Source organism: Procambarus clarkii, chromosome 28 (genome assembly GCF_040958095.1).
Source record: "Procambarus clarkii isolate CNS0578487 chromosome 28, FALCON_Pclarkii_2.0, whole genome shotgun sequence".
Classification (NCBI taxonomy): domain Eukaryota; kingdom Metazoa; phylum Arthropoda; class Malacostraca; order Decapoda; family Cambaridae; genus Procambarus; species Procambarus clarkii.
Genome location: NC_091177.1, coordinates 7,837,162 through 7,854,785, shown reverse-complemented (window position 1 = coordinate 7,854,785; position 17,624 = coordinate 7,837,162). Strand labels below are relative to the sequence as shown.

The following is a 17,624-nucleotide window of genomic DNA, read 5'->3' as shown; positions in this document are numbered from 1 at the left end:
AAGCTAAGGCATTTAGGCCCCTAAAGCAGTAAGGCAACCTGCCCCCATTGCATTAGGTGCCTAAATGCCTTAGCTTGAGGAGTGGCAGATGAGGCAAGGGCTGATCACAGCAGCCTTCTGGTCTATCATGATCACCCCCTTGTCCAATGGGATGCCGAGCGAAGAATCCACCCACTCCAGCCGCTGTCTGGTCAAGGCAGGCAGGCTGAAGGTCGTTGACAAACTTGGTGCAAGTGCCCAAGACCAGCCACTTCGCTCGGTTGTCTTCCTCTTCCTTGTGGTGGTACGAGATCCTGGACTTTTGCAGCCATTGGCTTCTGCTCAGTTTTGCTTGCAGGATCAGTCTGTCCACATTCCTGATTGGGAAAAAAAGATATATTTTATTAGTACAATACCAATGCAGCTATAAATGGGCCAAGAAAAAACTGCTTATTAAATCAGGTATATTACACTTCTACGATCAGACTCCAAATTAAATTTTAAGTTCAACATTACACAAGAGTGTCATGGAAAACAAAAATTATTCAAGAGCTCATTACATTAATAAATGAATATCAATAGAAGGCACCAACCCAGGAAGATTATGTAGACTTAAAAAAAAAAAATTCTTGTAAACTCGTGAGGAAACGGTATCATAATAATAACCGACTCCATTTAACCACTGCACTGCACAGAGCGCCTCGAGGTGCTGCGCAGAGCACCTGAAGGCACTCATAGGTACAATGTAGCATTCAAAACTCCCACGGCTACATGAGGTTCACATCAACTTCCTCAGGGCTCTCGTAAACAGACATCATTTTTAACAAAAATTGTGGGCAACATTCCCAGGTATGAGAGCCTCAGTACTGAGTGAGCAACCAAGTCTGGTGCATGCATCATCATCTAACCGCACTGCTGTTCAGCTTGTGACCACAGCATTGCCTAAATATGTAAAAAAAAATATATATATATAATTAACTGGTATTATTTAGCCATGATAGTATTACAGAGGAGCCCGACTGATAAAGACTATGTACAATGTACAAATATTAGTGAATCAATGCTGTTTAAGATGCTCACAGCGCTAGCCACATCTGTCATTATTTCGTCCATCTAAGAATCTTCAAACGACTTCTCATGTTCCTTTACAAAATAAACTTGCGGTAAATTATTCATTTACAGGATTTAGTGACTAGGATTCTGATAATAGCAAAATTGTGGTGAGAATTAGCTGTGTGTAGTATGGTGGTAGTCGTCTTAGTGAGGGAGGAAGAGGTGGTGTCGTTTGCTGTGTGGGGCAACCTGGTATTGTCTGGACTCGCCATACCAGCTTAGTGGTTTGCTATAGTGAACACAACTATAGATAGGTACTTATATATAAGTACCTGTGTGTGTGTATAGTATATAACAGCAAAAGGAGTATGTTGAGAGGAGCCATTTTGGTGAGGGAGGTGGCGTCATCTCCTAGCATTGTCTGCCGACTGCTGTGTGACTTGTACAGTTATGGTGAACAAAACATGTACAGTAAATATGTACTTATATATGTGTGTGTGTGTGTGAATATAGTGTAATAAAACCACAAACAGTATTGTGGGAGGAGAAGTTAGGTGTTGAAGGAGTGAGGGAGGGCTGGCTGGGTGTGGCAGCCCACTCTTGTTGTTTGGACTCGTCATACCAACTTAGTGGTTCGTTATGGTAAACACGTATGTAGATAGGTACATACAATATGTGTATAGTGCAATAACAGCAGAAACACTGTTTGCTTAATCATAGCATATAATATGTCACATATATGATACCTGCTTGATGGGGTTCTGGGAGTTCCTCTACTCCCCAAAACTGGCCTGAGGCTAGGCTTGATTTGTGAGAGCTTGGTCCACCAGGCTGTTGCTTGGAGCGGCCCGCAGGGTCATGTATCCACCACAGCTCGGTTGGTCCAGCACTCCTTGGAGAAAATTATCTAGTTTTCTATTGAAGATGTCCACTGTTGTTCCGGCAATATTTCTTATACTCGCTGAGAGTATGTTGAACTCCCGTGGACCTCTGATGTTTATACACTGTTCTCTGATTGTGCCTATGGCACCTCTGCTCTTCACTGGTTCTATTCTGCATTTTTTTCCATATTGTTTACTCCCGTATGTTATTTTACTGTGTAGATTTGGGACCTGGCCCTCCAGTATTTTCCATGTGTATATTATTTAATATCTCTCGCCTCCTTTCTAGTGAGCACATTTGGAGAGCCTTGAGCCGATCTCAATAATTTAGGTGGTTTATCGCGTCTATGTATTCCTTCCATTTCAGCAATCTCTCCTGCTTTGAAGGAGGAAGTGAGTACTGAGCAGTACTCAAGATGGGACAGTACAAGTGTATAGTACAACCATTGTGATGGGATCCCCGGATTTGAAAGTTCTCGTAATCCATCCTATCATTTTCTGGCCGACACAATATTTCCTTGGTTATGTCCCTAAACGTTAGGTCGTCAGACATTATTATTCTCAAATCCTTTACATGCTGTTTTCCTACTATGGGCACATTTGATTGTGTTTTGTACCCTGTATTATATTTAAGATCCTCATCTTTACCGTACTTGAGTACCTGGAGTTTATCACTGTTAATCATTGTTATTTTCTGTTGCCCAGTTGAAAACTTTATTAATATCTGCTTGAAATTTTTCAATGTCTTCAGCAGAGGTAATTTTCATGTTTATTTTTATGTCATCTGCAAAGCAGATACAAAGCTATGACTTGTATTTTTGTCTAGATCTGATATGAGAATAAGTTAAAGCAGTGGTGCAAGGACTGTACCCTGCAGTACAGAACTTTTAACTGTGCTTAGACTCTATTTTATATGGTTGACTGTTACCGTGTTCTGTTCGACAGAAAACCGAGTATCCAGCGTCCTACTTTACCGGTTATTCCCCATTGCCCTCATTTTGTGTGCTATCACTCTATGGTCACATGAATTGAATGCCTTTGTGAAGTCTGTGTATACCACATCTGCATTCTGTTTTTCTTCTAATGCCTCAGTAACTTTGTCGTAGTGGTCAAGTAGCTGTGAGAGGCACGATCTTCTCACTCTAAATCCATGTTGGCCTGGATTGTGGAGCTCATTGGTCTCCATGACACTGGTGACCTGACTCCTGATCACTCTCTCAAATACTTTTATTATGTGCGACGTTAGTGCAACTGGTCTATAATTCTTTGTCAATGCTTTGCTCCCTCCCATGTGTAGAGGGGCTATGTCTGCTGCTTTAAGCGCATCTGGTATCTTCCCCATGTCCAAGCTCTTCCTCCACACTATACTGAGTGCCTCTACTACTGGCACCTTGCATTTCTTTATAAATATTGAATTCCATGAATTTCGACCCGGAGTCGAATGCATGGGTACATTTTCAATTTCTCTTTCAAAATCTGCCACACTAGTGGTGATATCAGTTATATTTACAGGGGTTTGGATATCATGCATAAAGAAGTTGTCGGGATCTTCCACTTTCATGCTGTTTATTGGAGTGCTAAACATGTCCTCATGCGGCTTTTTTTAGAATTTCACTAATTTCTTTGTTATCCTCCGTGTATAAACCTACACTTGTACGAATAGCTCCAATATTGACAGTGATTTTTGCTTTTGATTTCACATATGTGAAGAAATATTTTGGGTTTTTCTTTATTTCCTGAATTGCTTTCTGTTCTAGTTGCCTTTCTTCAATTCCATATGAGTGTTTAAATTTCTGCTCTATTTCTTCATTCTCCCTGTTTAAATTATTCCTTCTTTGTAGGGAAAGTCGTGTCTACTGAAGCATTTCTGTTATTTTTTCCTTATTTTATAGTGTCATCTGCGTTCTCTTTCTCTGTTTGACCTCTTTCTGGCTTTCCTCAAAGGATCATGTTTCAGATTTGATATGCATCAGAAGTCAGTTTTTCTATTCCTTCTGTAGGATTTTTATTACTTAAAACAGTTTCCCATGGAATGTTTGTAAGTTCCCTGTTTATTGTCTCTCAGTCTATCCTTTTATTATTAAAATTAAGTTCACTGAAAAACCGCTCTCGCTTGATCATTGTTTTAGGTCTATTCTGAGTATTGAAGGTACAGTAGTTTGCACTTCAATGAGCTTGTGATCTGAGTATGTGGTGATCTGAGTATTTCATGTTATGGAATGTGGAATAGGAGAACATAGACCCCACACAACCTATAAATTATGTGAGAAATCTTTAAAGAATTCTGATAAAGAGATCTAGGGGTGGTTCTAGAAGAAAACTATCACTTGAGGATCACATAAAGAACATTGTGCGAGGAGCCTATGCTACACTTTCTAACTTCAGAACTGCTTTTAAATACAGTGGTACCTCGAATAATGAATTTAATCCGTTCTGGCGCCGTACTCGTCGTGTGAAATGCTCGTGTTTCAAAACGAATGTCCCCATTTAACCACTGTGATGCGCCGAGTTTATTATGAAATTCCCCCTGTGCGCATGACATAAAGTGTTCCCAAAAAATAATTTTTGGTTTGTAAAATGGTAAATTCCCTTCCCTGAACATGTCTATATAAAAATAAATACCAAATTCCATTTACTTTGGCTGTGTGGACGTGGACAAGGTGCGCTGTGACATCATCAGGGGCTGGTCGTCCAGGCCAGTCAAGCACCGTGTGTTGCCACAAATATATTTTCAATTATTTGTTCTATGTATTTCCAATGCAGTTTTATTTTTTTCTTATCATATATGATACACATTTGTGACCTTTACAATATGTATACAGTAGAACGTTCATAATGTTCCATGGAACTGTGATACATGTGCCAGTAATGTGTCTACAATAAATGTTTATTGTCACAACATTACTTGTTAAAAATTCACTAAAATTACAGTATGTACAGTTTCACACACTATACAGTAACACTCAGTACTTCGGAAGTGAGTAATAATTTAGCTATTCTTGAAAATATCTATGGAAACCACCACCATGGAAGCCGCTAACACTGTTCGTCTATGCTACTTGTATCAGATGCATCATCACTGAACCCAGAAAACGATTCATCCATGTATCATCTATATAAATTGGAGATGTCATAGGTGGGCAAGGTTGGTGCTCAGAGCTACAAATGGATATGCTCACTGTATCGTGCTAATAGGTGATGTATCACTTGCATTCGACCTTTGTGTTAGATCCTTATTGCGCCTAGCTTCACCAATATCATGACCCTTATGTTCTTCAAACAATGAGGTTTGAATTTCACCGACAGAGCTCAATCTTTCAACACCGCGTCGGACAGGTGTTTGGGAGCCAGAGGCACGTGCGCCACCCATATTTCTTAAAAAAAAAAAAAAAAAAAAATGGAAACCATTTGAAAAATGGACAAATGCCATATAGGTTCATTCAGTGTTTGGCGGGTAGGAAGCTCCATTACGACAGTCTTTCTTTGTTTCGACCGTGTTCAATTTGTTTTGTATTTTTTATTTATTTATCAATAATAGAGCAGCTTACCCACCAAACACTTAACGAACCTTTATGGCATTTGTCCGTTTTTTAAATTGTTTCAATTTTTTTTTTTTTTTTTTTTAAGGAAACATGGAGCAGCCTACCTGCCGAACACCAAACGAACCTTTTTAACATTTCTTTTTTTAAATTTCATTTCTTTTTTCTACAAAAAAAGTCAATGCTTTGCAACATCACAGCAGTCACCCCCTTTATATCCCAGCATCATTAGTATCTTAAAAAAAAAATACTTTATTTGCATCGTCGGAGGCGTCTAAGAATGTGTGAGAAGCAGCGCGACCCCACCATGTGGTGGTGGTGTTATTCAAACAAGCACTCGCCAAACGAAACAAACTGTCGGCGATCGGGGCGCTCATTACCCAAAATGCTCACCAATTGAGGCGCTCGTCACTCAAGGTTCTACTGTACATGGATAGCAAAATACTAAAGAAATCGTTCACGACTTTTGTTATACCAAAGCTGGAATATGCAGCGGTTGTATGGTGCCAATATCTTAAGCAGCACACAAACTGGAAAGGGTGCAAAGACATGCCATTAATTAGCTCCCAGTACTGAAGGACTTGAGCTATGATTAGAGGTTAGAGGCATTATATATGCCAAAAGTAGAAGATGGAAGAAAAAGAGGCAATATGATCACTATGTACAAAATAGTAACAGGAATCTATAAAACTAATATGGAAGAATTCCTGAGACCTGGAACTTCAAGAACAAGAGATCATAGATTTAAACTAAACAAAGATGCCAAAGAAATGTAAGAAAATTCACTTTCACAAGCAGAGTGGTAGACGGTTGGAACAAGTTAAGTGAGGTGGTGGAGGCCAAATTCCTCTGTAATTTCAAAACTTTATATGACAGTGTGTTGGGAAGATGGGACACCGAGTGTAGCTCTCATCCTGTAACAACATTTAGGTAATTACACTTAGGTAATTACAAAGACTGATTGGCTAGCAATAAAACAACCTATGGATATACAGTACTTCTACATTCCAACCCCTTCCCCCTCAGTGTGACAACTGAAATGTCCTTGACACCTTATCATCTATAACAACCAGCTGTAGTTTTGTTACATATTTTATTCATTAACTTTCCTCTCATTTTTTGTGGTGTTGTAAGACAATCAATTGGTATTGAGAATCTCAGGATTTAGAATTTTACAGTAATTGGTATTGAGAGAAATTCATGATTTCAGATCATGAATTTCAATTATTTCAGATCATGAATTTCTTAAAACAATTCTTTAACATTTAATAACAGACTTAATTCTTATGCCTTATAGATTAAGGATTACTTTTGGGTAGATTGGAATTAACTTTGCTTTAATTGAGCTAGTGTTGCAATATTACTTTATTTGAAATCAGATTATACATTTTATTGTATAATACTGTACACAATTAAAGCATGAATATCTGCATGTATAACAATGTTTTTTTGTTTCTTTGAGAAGATTAAGCTGATTTACAATTGTTTTCTATTCTTTAATCAGTCTTATATTATTAATACATTTATCATGCTAATAATGCAAATCATTAACACTTTTGTTGCCCCGGCGGGCGACCCGCCACACACCTCAAGGTAACCCAAGCAGTGCGCGTGAACTCGCCACCACCCACAAATGTTTATACTCTTTTTAGCTTTCTGACCTAAATTTTCGTGCTATGTTTTTCAATTTGGTATCAAATTGTTTGCAATAGAATGCTCTAAAGTAATATGTGTATATAAGAACATACAAGTCTCACGTTTCTATACTTTAGACCTGCCGCGCACCGCAAGGTAGGCTGAGAGCTCACCATCACACAAAAATGTTTATACTTTTTTCAGCTTTCTCACTTCAATTTTCGTGCTATGTTGTTCAATTTGGTATCAATTTTTTTGCAATAGAATGCTGTAAAGGGATATTTGCATATAAGAACGTTTAAATCTCACTTTTCTATACTTTTGATGAAAAGTCAATAACTTTCCCTCATACATGTTTCTTTAAATGCTTTCATCATGGATTGGCTCTGTTCTTGATCAGTATACATCTGGAGGTCAATTTGCAGTGTTTATAAAGCCGGTAACAACAAATACCCGAGATAAAATAATCAGAATGGGGAACTTTTCGACTCGAGGGAAGGCCGCGGGTGTCACGAGCGAAGTCACGAGAATAGTGATCCTCCAGCGTGGGTGGGCGCCCACACAACGCAGCCAGGATGCCACATGGGATATACAGAGAATGGGAAGAAGTTGGTGTGCATTTTAAAACAAGTCCTATAGTATTTAGTCAATAAATAGAATTTTTACAAAATGTTAAATTATTGATGCCATTTGCGTCATCACGCATACTCCGTATTTTGGTTTTATGACGGAATATGCGGCATTAGGCAGTGAAAGGGTTAATGTGTCCAAACTAAAAGAAGAAAATTTTCAGAAAAGTGCTTCATCTCTATTTTTTAAAAGAATTTAACCACTAACTGTATCAGAATCGAGACCTTTTACTGACATTGACATTGGTAATAGAATAATTAGAAATTGTATCATCCCATCAATAATTTTTTTATTAGTTAATTTAATTAAATTTCTATATTTTGATTGTATGCTTCGATATGTTCATTTGGTACAATAGTATTGTAACATTTCTACTATTGAGCCACTTTGTTATGAGGTATGTGATAACACCAAATTCTACACAACTCCTTAGCATTCATTGAAATAAGTTTCCAGATCACCCACACCACAGACCACCCTCCTGCCTCCCACAGCCACACCAGGGAAACACTGTTACTCCACAAGAACATTATGGAAACCATTGGTCTAGTAATTTGTTTCACAACATCTCCCAACTGCTGGTACCTGTTTAACCTCTGCACTGTGTATGTGATTTACATTACAACCCTGTGGTGTGCAAGAACAAGACAAAAATTAACATTAAAATGATATTAAAATGTGGTTCCCTGATCTTTTGGAAAGGGGGGGAAAGTGAGTGTAGCTTGCTTTGGCTGTGATGAAGGTGCTACTGGCACATGGCAAAGTGCCGACCAATGTACTACATACACAGATAACAGCAGTGTTTGGTTAGTGCTATCAAATTTTTGGTCACTAAATCCTGAATATCAATAATTTTTCACATGTTCATTTTCTAAAGGAGCATGAAATCTGTTAGCCTCAGTTTTGTTGTGTATGCATCATACTGTGTACCTTGTGGTGATGATCACCTGCACCGGGTTCACCAATATATTAAATCTTGTAGTCTTTATCATGTTAAGGAACTTTGACATCGCTATCATTAAATTATTGCAGTTATTTTTTTCATCATTAAGTGATGCCATGATCACGAGCTGCATGGCAATGCTGTGAGCTCCTCCTGTGAGCTGCTGCTGCATGTGCTGCTCCTTGCTGCTGTCTTAGTACAGAGACCCTCACACTCAAGAGGAGTGTTCCAGTTGTTTTCCAAGATGGCATCTATTTACTGGAGACCAGAGGAAGCAGATTTAAGCCCCCATGTACCCATGAAGTTTTAAATCATACATTAGACCTAAAATCGACCCCTCTTGCCATACATAGTCAAAAGGTTAAAGAGCAGGGGGCTCCAATTCAATAACACTTGCAATCTAACTTGTATGGTATTCCTGGTGCCATCAGCCATTAAAGACCCTGAAGACAAAACCAGATGAATGTGATGTAGGATAGTCAAATTGAACATCGGACAAAGAACGAATCTGTTCAGAGTCGTTAAGTCAAGAATGAACCAGGGTTCCATCAAGTCCCATTTGGAGCAACTCTGACACCCATTGCAAGAAGGGTATCCTCTCTACTATCCATTCCCAACTGTCCCACTATGACTTTACAGAGTAGTAGAGTAGACAGCTGAAACTAACCCTAGGACACCCAAAGTGGGCAGGGAAAACCCACCCTTACACTCTTTGGAGAAAGACAAAGTAGTGTGTGAAGAACTCAACAAACCAGATTGGTGTTCAAGGTAAATTAACAGCATTGCCAGAAACAACATTAGACAGAATTGAAGTTAATGTATTAAGACATTAAAAGAGACCTAGAGGAACTGGATGTAGGGGGAAAAAAAACCAGGGCCAGACCAGATATCAAGATGGTTCTGAAGGAAGATGTAGGGGCTCCTGTGTTATCCATTAACTTGTAGTGTTCAACATTATGTTAAAAAGGGGATAAACATGAAACACTGAACTAGAGGCATTATTAACATGCATTCCATACAAAATGCTGGAGAAAACCACTACATAAAGGATTATAGATTATTTAGGGGTGCATAAATTTTAAAATAGACAACACAACTTTAGAGGGGAAATTATGCTTATCAAGTTTGATTGAATTCTATGACAGGGTCACCAAAGTAAGACAAGAAAAGGATGGGTGGACTTCATCTTCCTATATTGCCAGAAAGCTTTAGATATAGTCACTCATAAGACTATTAAACAAGATAGACAGACAAGTGGGGAATAAAATAAAAGACACTGGACTGGATACAGGAGTACCTGATATAGTAAACTAAGGGTTAGAGAGGATATGTCAGGCTGGAGAAAATGGAAGGTGGAGTTACACATCTTTTTCCTAAGCCCATTGTTGTTTCTAATTTATGTAAATGACATTCCAGGAGTAAGTTTGTAAATGTTATTTTTTGCAAATTAGAAGAGTAAGAGGCAAAAAAGACTGTAGGGTGCTGCAAGACGATATTGACAAACTTCAGGAGTAGAGAGAGAAATGGCTGCTGGAATTCAAATAGGAATAAAGTCCTGAAAGATCTGCAAGGGAGATAAACTGAATTTAACTATGCCATAAGGGAAGGCAATTACAAGAAACAGTAAGAGAAAAACTACCTGGGAGTAGACATAATGTCAACATTAACACCAGAAGCTCATGTGAATATGATGGCATAAGCATCATATGGGAAGTTAGCAAACATAAGATCATCATTTAAGAATCTAAACAGGGAGGCTTTCAAATCCATACACACTGTATATGAGGGATTATGTTGCACCAGCATGGAACGCACATCTTGTGAGGCACAAAAAGAAACCTGAGAAAGCTCAGAAGTTTGCAACTAGATTAGTACAGTACTTAAATTGAGAAAGCTCAACTATGAGGATTGGTTGAGGAAAGTCACCTTCACAACTTTAGAGAAGAAATGGGATATAATTACTACATAAAAGATCGTAAGTAGAATAGACAAAGTGGACAAAGTAAGGCTATTTAAATTAAAATGAGGTAGGACATCGGTGGAAGCTGGACATGCAATCAAGTCTTTGAGATGTAACAAAGTTCTCGTTCCCTGTATGTGTGGTCAATAAGTGGAATGCACCAGCAAAGGCCCCTATGATGAACAAAGTGTAAAGGATTGACATCATTCATTTTGTCAACAGGGCGCCAACAAGAATGAGTGTGGTGACATTTGAAGACTACTAACTGCCAGGGTTGCCACCTGATGGCGTGCATGCTTGACAGACCAGTGGTTTCAATTCTGGTAGAGATTGTTTGCTTTGTTGGGACAGCATTGCTTATGTTTACCATGCAGTTGTTTGTCTGGTGCGCTCTACCTTTCTGGTAGTTTTGGTTACCGTGGTGATCCTGGATGTATTGAAGGGCACAGATTTTGGTTCCGGTCCTTGGTAGACACTTGTGAACCACTGAAATCTGGTGCAGTTCTCAAGTTAGTTAAGTAGGTTATGGAGTTACTGAGGGAGCCCTCCTCAAGTTATGTACAGTAACTGCATTATACTCAACAAAATAAATGCAAGAACTAAGCAAGCAAGCTTTAGATTAGGGTAGAAAATGAACCACACCAAAATTAAAAGAAGATTCTGCAAGTTTACAATTTGTAGCCTATGAATATCAACATTTATTATTGCTGTATACCATTCCTTATATTCATGGGTCAGAAGGTACAATCTCCAAAAAGATAAAGTACCTTAGGGCAAAAGTATGCACAGTATTAGAAGAGTGTTCAGACTGGAAATCTAAGAAATCATATGGTGAATATTTTCAGTTAATTACATGTTTAGAACATCTACCCTAGATCTGTTTTTCAATATAGGGGGTCATGTACTTTAGCTTTGATTAATAGTGCGTTGGGTGCAACAAGGACCATTTTCTTTAATATCTTGTGACTTCCCACAAACTTTGAATTTTAACATTACTGTAGATAATTCACAATAATGGGTTATTTCTATACGTGTTTTGTGCTACAGTACCAAGCACCATATTTAAAAGAACATTATATTTTCTAGCTTAGGAATATGTAATAAACTCTTATATATTTAATTTTTTGCAGGTGGTGGACTGGCAACCCCTGTTGTATGTGTTGTCATAGAAGGGGGACCCCAGACAATAAGACAAGTTCTAGAATATGTCACCGACTCCCCTCCAGTCCCTGTTATTGTTTGTGATGGAACGGGGCGTGCAGCTGACATCCTGGCATTTGTCCATAAGTAAGATTTTGCCTAAATGTGTGTATGTATTAACATCTTGCAATTGATCTCTCTTGACGGTAGTTAAAAAAATTTTGTGGAATCAGTTTTGTCTCGGTACACCTTCATGGTCATTAGATCCAGTAGCTAATCTTAAAAGTATCTCTTATCAGTATTTTGCACATTTAGCAATTTAGTAAACAAATGTCTCCTACTTGCAAATTTGAAAATACATCAAAGTCAGAAATGTTTCGGTTATAAAACAGATTTTGAGTGCATATGAAAAGCACTTTTCTCAACAGACTCACTTGATTGGCAGGGATAACAGAGTGATATCACTACAAAATATTGCTTACAAGTGTTACAATGAAAGGCAAAAAGATTGAAAGAAAACAGTTACCAAAACAAAAGATAATTGTTATTTTTTGTTAGAAAATTGTGATAAAGAGGACACATGGTTGATGACATGTAACCGTGGACCTTGGGTAAGATTGTCTGGAAGGGGGGAGGCAATTACCCTTCAAACTGCCCCCCAACATAAAGTAATTTTTTGCAGTTCTTCCATTGCTGAAGAAATTTGATCCAGCCCATAAAATTTATATATCCGGCCAAGTGTATAGTGACATTTGTTTACCCCCATGTGCCTCTGATGATCATATCTTTAACAAAATCCAGCATACCCCAGTGTCCCTTATGGACAGCTTTCTTGTAGCTGCCAACATTTGTCATGCACACTTTCAGCTCCGACTGCCAGCTTGCACAAGGGCGTAGGTGTTCCCTCACCACAAATCAGTTGAGGCCAGAAGATAAGAGCAGAGAGAAAAACAGTGGTGTCATCCCTGACACACACAACATGTAACACTTATAACTTCACAAAGAAGGCAGTAAAACAGACATTAAATTGCAGACCAATAACACTAACATTACACATTATAAAAATCTTTAAAAATACTGCCAAGAGTTAAGATTACTGAACACATAAGTCAACATCTACATAACCCAATACAAAAAGCATTTAAAGCAAGATACTTCTGCCTTTCACATATACTAGACCATTATGATATGGAAGAAAAATAAAATGCCAATGCGACATACACAGACTTCACAAATGCACTCAACAAATGTGACCATGACATAATTCCACAAAACTACCCATGAAAAGAGTAACTGTCAAAGTAGAAACCCATCTTCCTACTCCACCAGTTTAATTTTCTAAGGAGAGAATCCAAAGAGTTAGTCGTCGTCAAAGTAAATCTGGATTATCCATCATGAAAATCTCAGTTGCCCAGGGTACTGACTGTGCTTACTCCTCTATTCTTTCATTCTCGTATCAGACATGTGGTCACAATCCACAGTACCGTATCATCCTTTGCAGATTTAGGATTTTTATGAGAGAAGACACTGCAAATATGTAAACTGATGTAAACCAGGTCTTTCAATGTGCTACAGAAAACAACATTAATGTTCAATAAAGGCAAGTTCCTGCTCCTGTCTTATGGTATATAAAAAAAATCTAGACAGGAACTACTGTACATATAAAATGCAGTCAAATCACACTACAGAAATAAAAAGTAATATAAAAGACCTTGGAGTAATCATGTTGGAAGACCTTACTTTTGAAGAACACAATACAGTAATTGTCACAACTACAAAAAATGACAGGCTGGATAAAACGAACCTTTCAAATAAGAGATGCCAAACTAATGATGGTACCTTTTAAGACACTAGTGCTATCTAGGGTGGGATATTGTTGCACACTAGCAGCCCCCATTAAAAGCTGTAGAAATTGCTGACCTAGAGAGCATACAGAAAACCTTTACTGGCTGAATCCATTCAGTGTACATCTATATTGAGAACACGAACTCTCAACTGGAACCCTTTAGAGCACAGGCTAGCGAGATACATAATAATTTATGCATAGTAAATACGAGTGACTAACTTCAAATCTGCATGTTGAAGTTATTCCTAATGAGACCAGGAGGCATGGCAGAATATGCAAAATAGCAACATTAACCCTTAAACAGCACAACACATCATATGATGTGTTGAGTAACTTGCTATAAATTGCACATCACATCATATGATGTATTGGAGTACTACGCAAGATTTAAACGGCCCGCGGATACACGGGGTTCACCTCACCTTCATCAGGGCTCATGTAAACAGACGCCATTTTTTTTTTAAATCGTGGGCCAAATTCCTGGGTGTGAGGGCCTCAGTATTGAGTGAGCTGACTGACGCACGCAGCATGAGCTCACAGCACTGTTGTTCAGCTTGTGACCACAGCATCGCCTAAAAATGCCATTATATATATGTTCATGCTATTATTTAGTGATGATAATATTACAGAAGACCCCCGACTATGATAAAAATGACCAGGATTCTGATAATAGCAGGTTTGTTGTGATAATTAGCACTGTAGTGGGAGGAGTAATCTTGGTGGGAAGGGAGGTAGCATTGTCTGCTGACTCTATGTGATCACCTTTTACTGTCTGGACTCACTATACCAGCTTAGTTGTTCGCTATTGTGAACAAAACATGTAGATCATATGTATATAGTGAATAAAAACAAAAACAGTATTGTGGGAGGAGAATGGTGGCGAGTCAGATGAGGTGAGGGAAGGAGGGAGTGGCAGCCAGTGACGGGCTGCCAGGTCCTAGTAGTATTCAGGCAAAACGTAGGAGAGAGTGTACCCCAAAGAAAACATCACTGCCTAATGTGATAATGGAAGAGGACTCTCCTTCCAAAACAGTAACAACTCTCCTCCTCCCCGCCCCTCATCACCATTCCCTCTCTTGATGGCATTTTTCCATATGCCATCAAGAACCCTCTATAAAGGTAAGAGAAACTTTGGTACTGTATTGTAGTTAAAAAAAAAAAAACATTGTATTCAGTATAAAATGTATTTGTATGTTAATATTTTGAAGGGTAGGGAACGGATTAATTCAATTCCCTTTATTTCTTATGGGAAAAATCGCTTCGACTTACGATCCGTCTCTGGGAACGGATTAGCATCGTAAGTCGAGGCCCCATTGTATATTAGTCATAATCAGTCTCCGTGGTGCAGTGGTTAAACATTCGCCCAACATTTCGCGAGTGATTTGGCCTGGGTTCATATCCTGGCCGGGGAGGATTGACTAGGTGCTGATCCTTAGCTATACGCCTCTGTTCACCCAGAAGTGAATGGGTACCTGGTTGTTAAGTGATTTGACGGGTCATATTCTGGGGAAAATTAGGATTAAGGACCTGCCCAAGATGCTACGAGTGTTAGTGGCTTTACAAGAATGTAAGAACTCTTGAATAAATAAATAAAAAATTAATAAAAAAATTATTAGAACAAAAACTTCACTTTCCTTACCTCTTGAGTTCAGTAAGTACATGTTGAGTGGTAGATATTTTCTTCTCCTGTGATTTCTATGTTTCGAGGATAACAATGTGCTCTGTATACACACGGCAAACAGGAAAGCGAGGCATGTCTTCACATACCTGAAAAATAAGTACAAATCACATTATGTATTGATACCGAACATTGTCATTGTTGAGTCTCTAGTGCTGTTAAGAGATGTGTATCCTTCAAAAAGTATATACAGTACTGTCAAAGTGGTATGGGCTTGGACTCCAGTTACTCATTCTGTGTAATTCAGTCAGGACAAGTGATAGAAGTGATCATTTATGCTAGCGCCAACACTGATGATTCAAGGTATGACCCAAATGGATTCTCAATCTCAGTGGTGAACATACTGATGATGCTACATTTGGTCAAGGGACACATTTTGCACTCCCAATAATTATTATACAAGTCCCTCTACAGTACAACTGTTTTCAGTGAACCCCCTGAACACATTGAAGATCAATTATCCAAACGAATACTTCATGAATATGACACCAACATTGAACTATATACTGTATAAGATACCCTAACCCTACTGGACTTTCAAGTAGCCATAGACAGCATGTCCATGCACTCTGCACCAGACCCAGACTCTGGAGTTCTATGTTCATCAAGTGCAAAACACCACAATCACAGGCTCTAAACATCTTTTGGAGACAAGCCAAGACACTGGTGTTGACCAGACACTGGTGTTATCCCCTGATGTACCTAAAACAGCAGAGATCGAGCCACTATAAAAAAGGAGGTAGTAAAGCAGATGCAAAAAATTATAGACCAATAACCTTAATATCACATATCTTAAAAATCTTTGAAAGAGTGCTAAGATGATCACAAATCACATGGAATCTCAACATCTACATAACCTCGAACAGGGAATTACTGGCAAAGTATGGAATAATCTTTTAATTTCCTAATGAACAGAAATCAGAGTGTAATAGTCAATAAAGTAAAATCCGGATCATCCAGTGAAAGGCTCAGTCCCCAAAGGTATTGTACTGCTCCGGTACTTTTTTTCATCCACTTGTCAGACATAAACAAGGATACAAACTATACTATTACATCTTCATTTACAGATGATACCAAGATTTTCATGAGAGTAGACAATATAGAGGACACAACAAACCTCCAATCTGATACTTGGTACAGTACTTGGGAGTACCAAGTGAGCGGGTTCGAATCCTTCTCATGGCTCCCACTGATTTTCTCATTTTCTCCAATCTTATGATACTCAGGTCTTTCAATGGGCCACAGATGAAAATATGTTTAATGAAGACACATTCCAGCTCCTACACTATAGAAGAAAGAAAAATACAAAAATGGAAACAACATATTAAATGCAGTCAAATCACACTATAGAATGAAAAAGCAATATGAAGAATCTGGGAGTAATCATGTTGGAAGACCATAGTGTACCTTTAAAGAACACAATAAAGTAGCTGTCACGAATGCAAGAAAATAACAGGTTGCATAACAAGAACCTTTCTAAAAAGGGATGCCATACCAGGGATGGATACCCAAGGGATGCAATGCCTCTGGTCTTGAAAATAATGATACTTACCAAGACACTAGAGTAGATTGGGGCACAATAATAGCCCCATTCCGAGTTGACCAGGAGTGTGTTTAGGACACAAATAATTGACACTTTCTGATCTAGTATGGTATTATCAGATGCATTGTCCTCTTCCTTCTCATCTCTAGTAAAACATTGAGCAACCTTTTCATTTGTTAAAGGAGCCAGGCTAGATTTTTTATCATATTTGACAGTCCATTTCCTGACCGAGTTGGTCAGGAAATTGCTGACCAGGAGTGTATGCAAAGACCCTTTACTGCTAGAGTTCACTCTGTAAAACCTGTAAATTAATGGAACCAATTAAAAAAATTTAATTTGTATTCTCTAGAGTGCAGACAAGAGCAAGTATATAATAATTTCCACCTGGAAAATATTAGAGGGACTAGTTCCAAATTAGCCTATGAAATAATATCACATGAGACCAGGAGGATGATCAAAATTGCCCCATGAAAAGCAGAAGTGCAATAGGTATGCTGAGAAAGAACTATCAACGTTAACCCTTTAACTGCACGGCCTATAAATATGACAACCCCCCCCCCCCAGTGCGCAAGAAAAAAAATTCTCGGGAAAATTTTTTTTTTGTTCTGAAAGTGTCAAAAACCCCTCCCTGTATATGGGTATAGCAACGGAATTTCGAAATTGTACTTACTTTGGCTGCTATGGGGTCCGTAAGGTGGCGTGTGATGTCATCATTCCCCGTGCGCCCATGCCGTAAGCTCCCAGGGCCGGTGGAGCGCCTGGGGCGGGGCGCGTGAGTTGCAGCGAATATATTTTTG

General features: G+C 38.6%; 1 protein-coding gene and 1 long non-coding RNA gene across 14 annotated transcripts in view; one reads left to right on the top strand and one right to left on the bottom strand.

Annotated features, from left to right (window-relative positions):
- The window catches only part of Trpm (transient receptor potential cation channel, subfamily M), a 397,144-nt gene that overhangs the window by 325,069 nt on the left and 54,451 nt on the right, over window positions 1-17,624 (top strand). For all 13 annotated transcript variants that reach the window (XM_069332868.1, XM_069332863.1, XM_069332869.1 and 10 more), the window contains one exon: window positions 11,751-11,907. In XM_069332868.1, coding sequence (XP_069188969.1) covers window positions 11,751-11,907 — 157 coding nt within the window. The remainder of the gene's footprint in view (window positions 1-11,750; window positions 11,908-17,624) is intronic.
- On the bottom strand, window positions 212-17,043 carry LOC138369525 (uncharacterized). Its single transcript, XR_011229869.1, has 3 exons — window positions 16,837-17,043; window positions 15,246-15,373; window positions 212-356 (listed from the first exon to the last, which is right to left on the bottom strand). It is a non-coding gene; the product is annotated as an uncharacterized lncRNA (long non-coding RNA).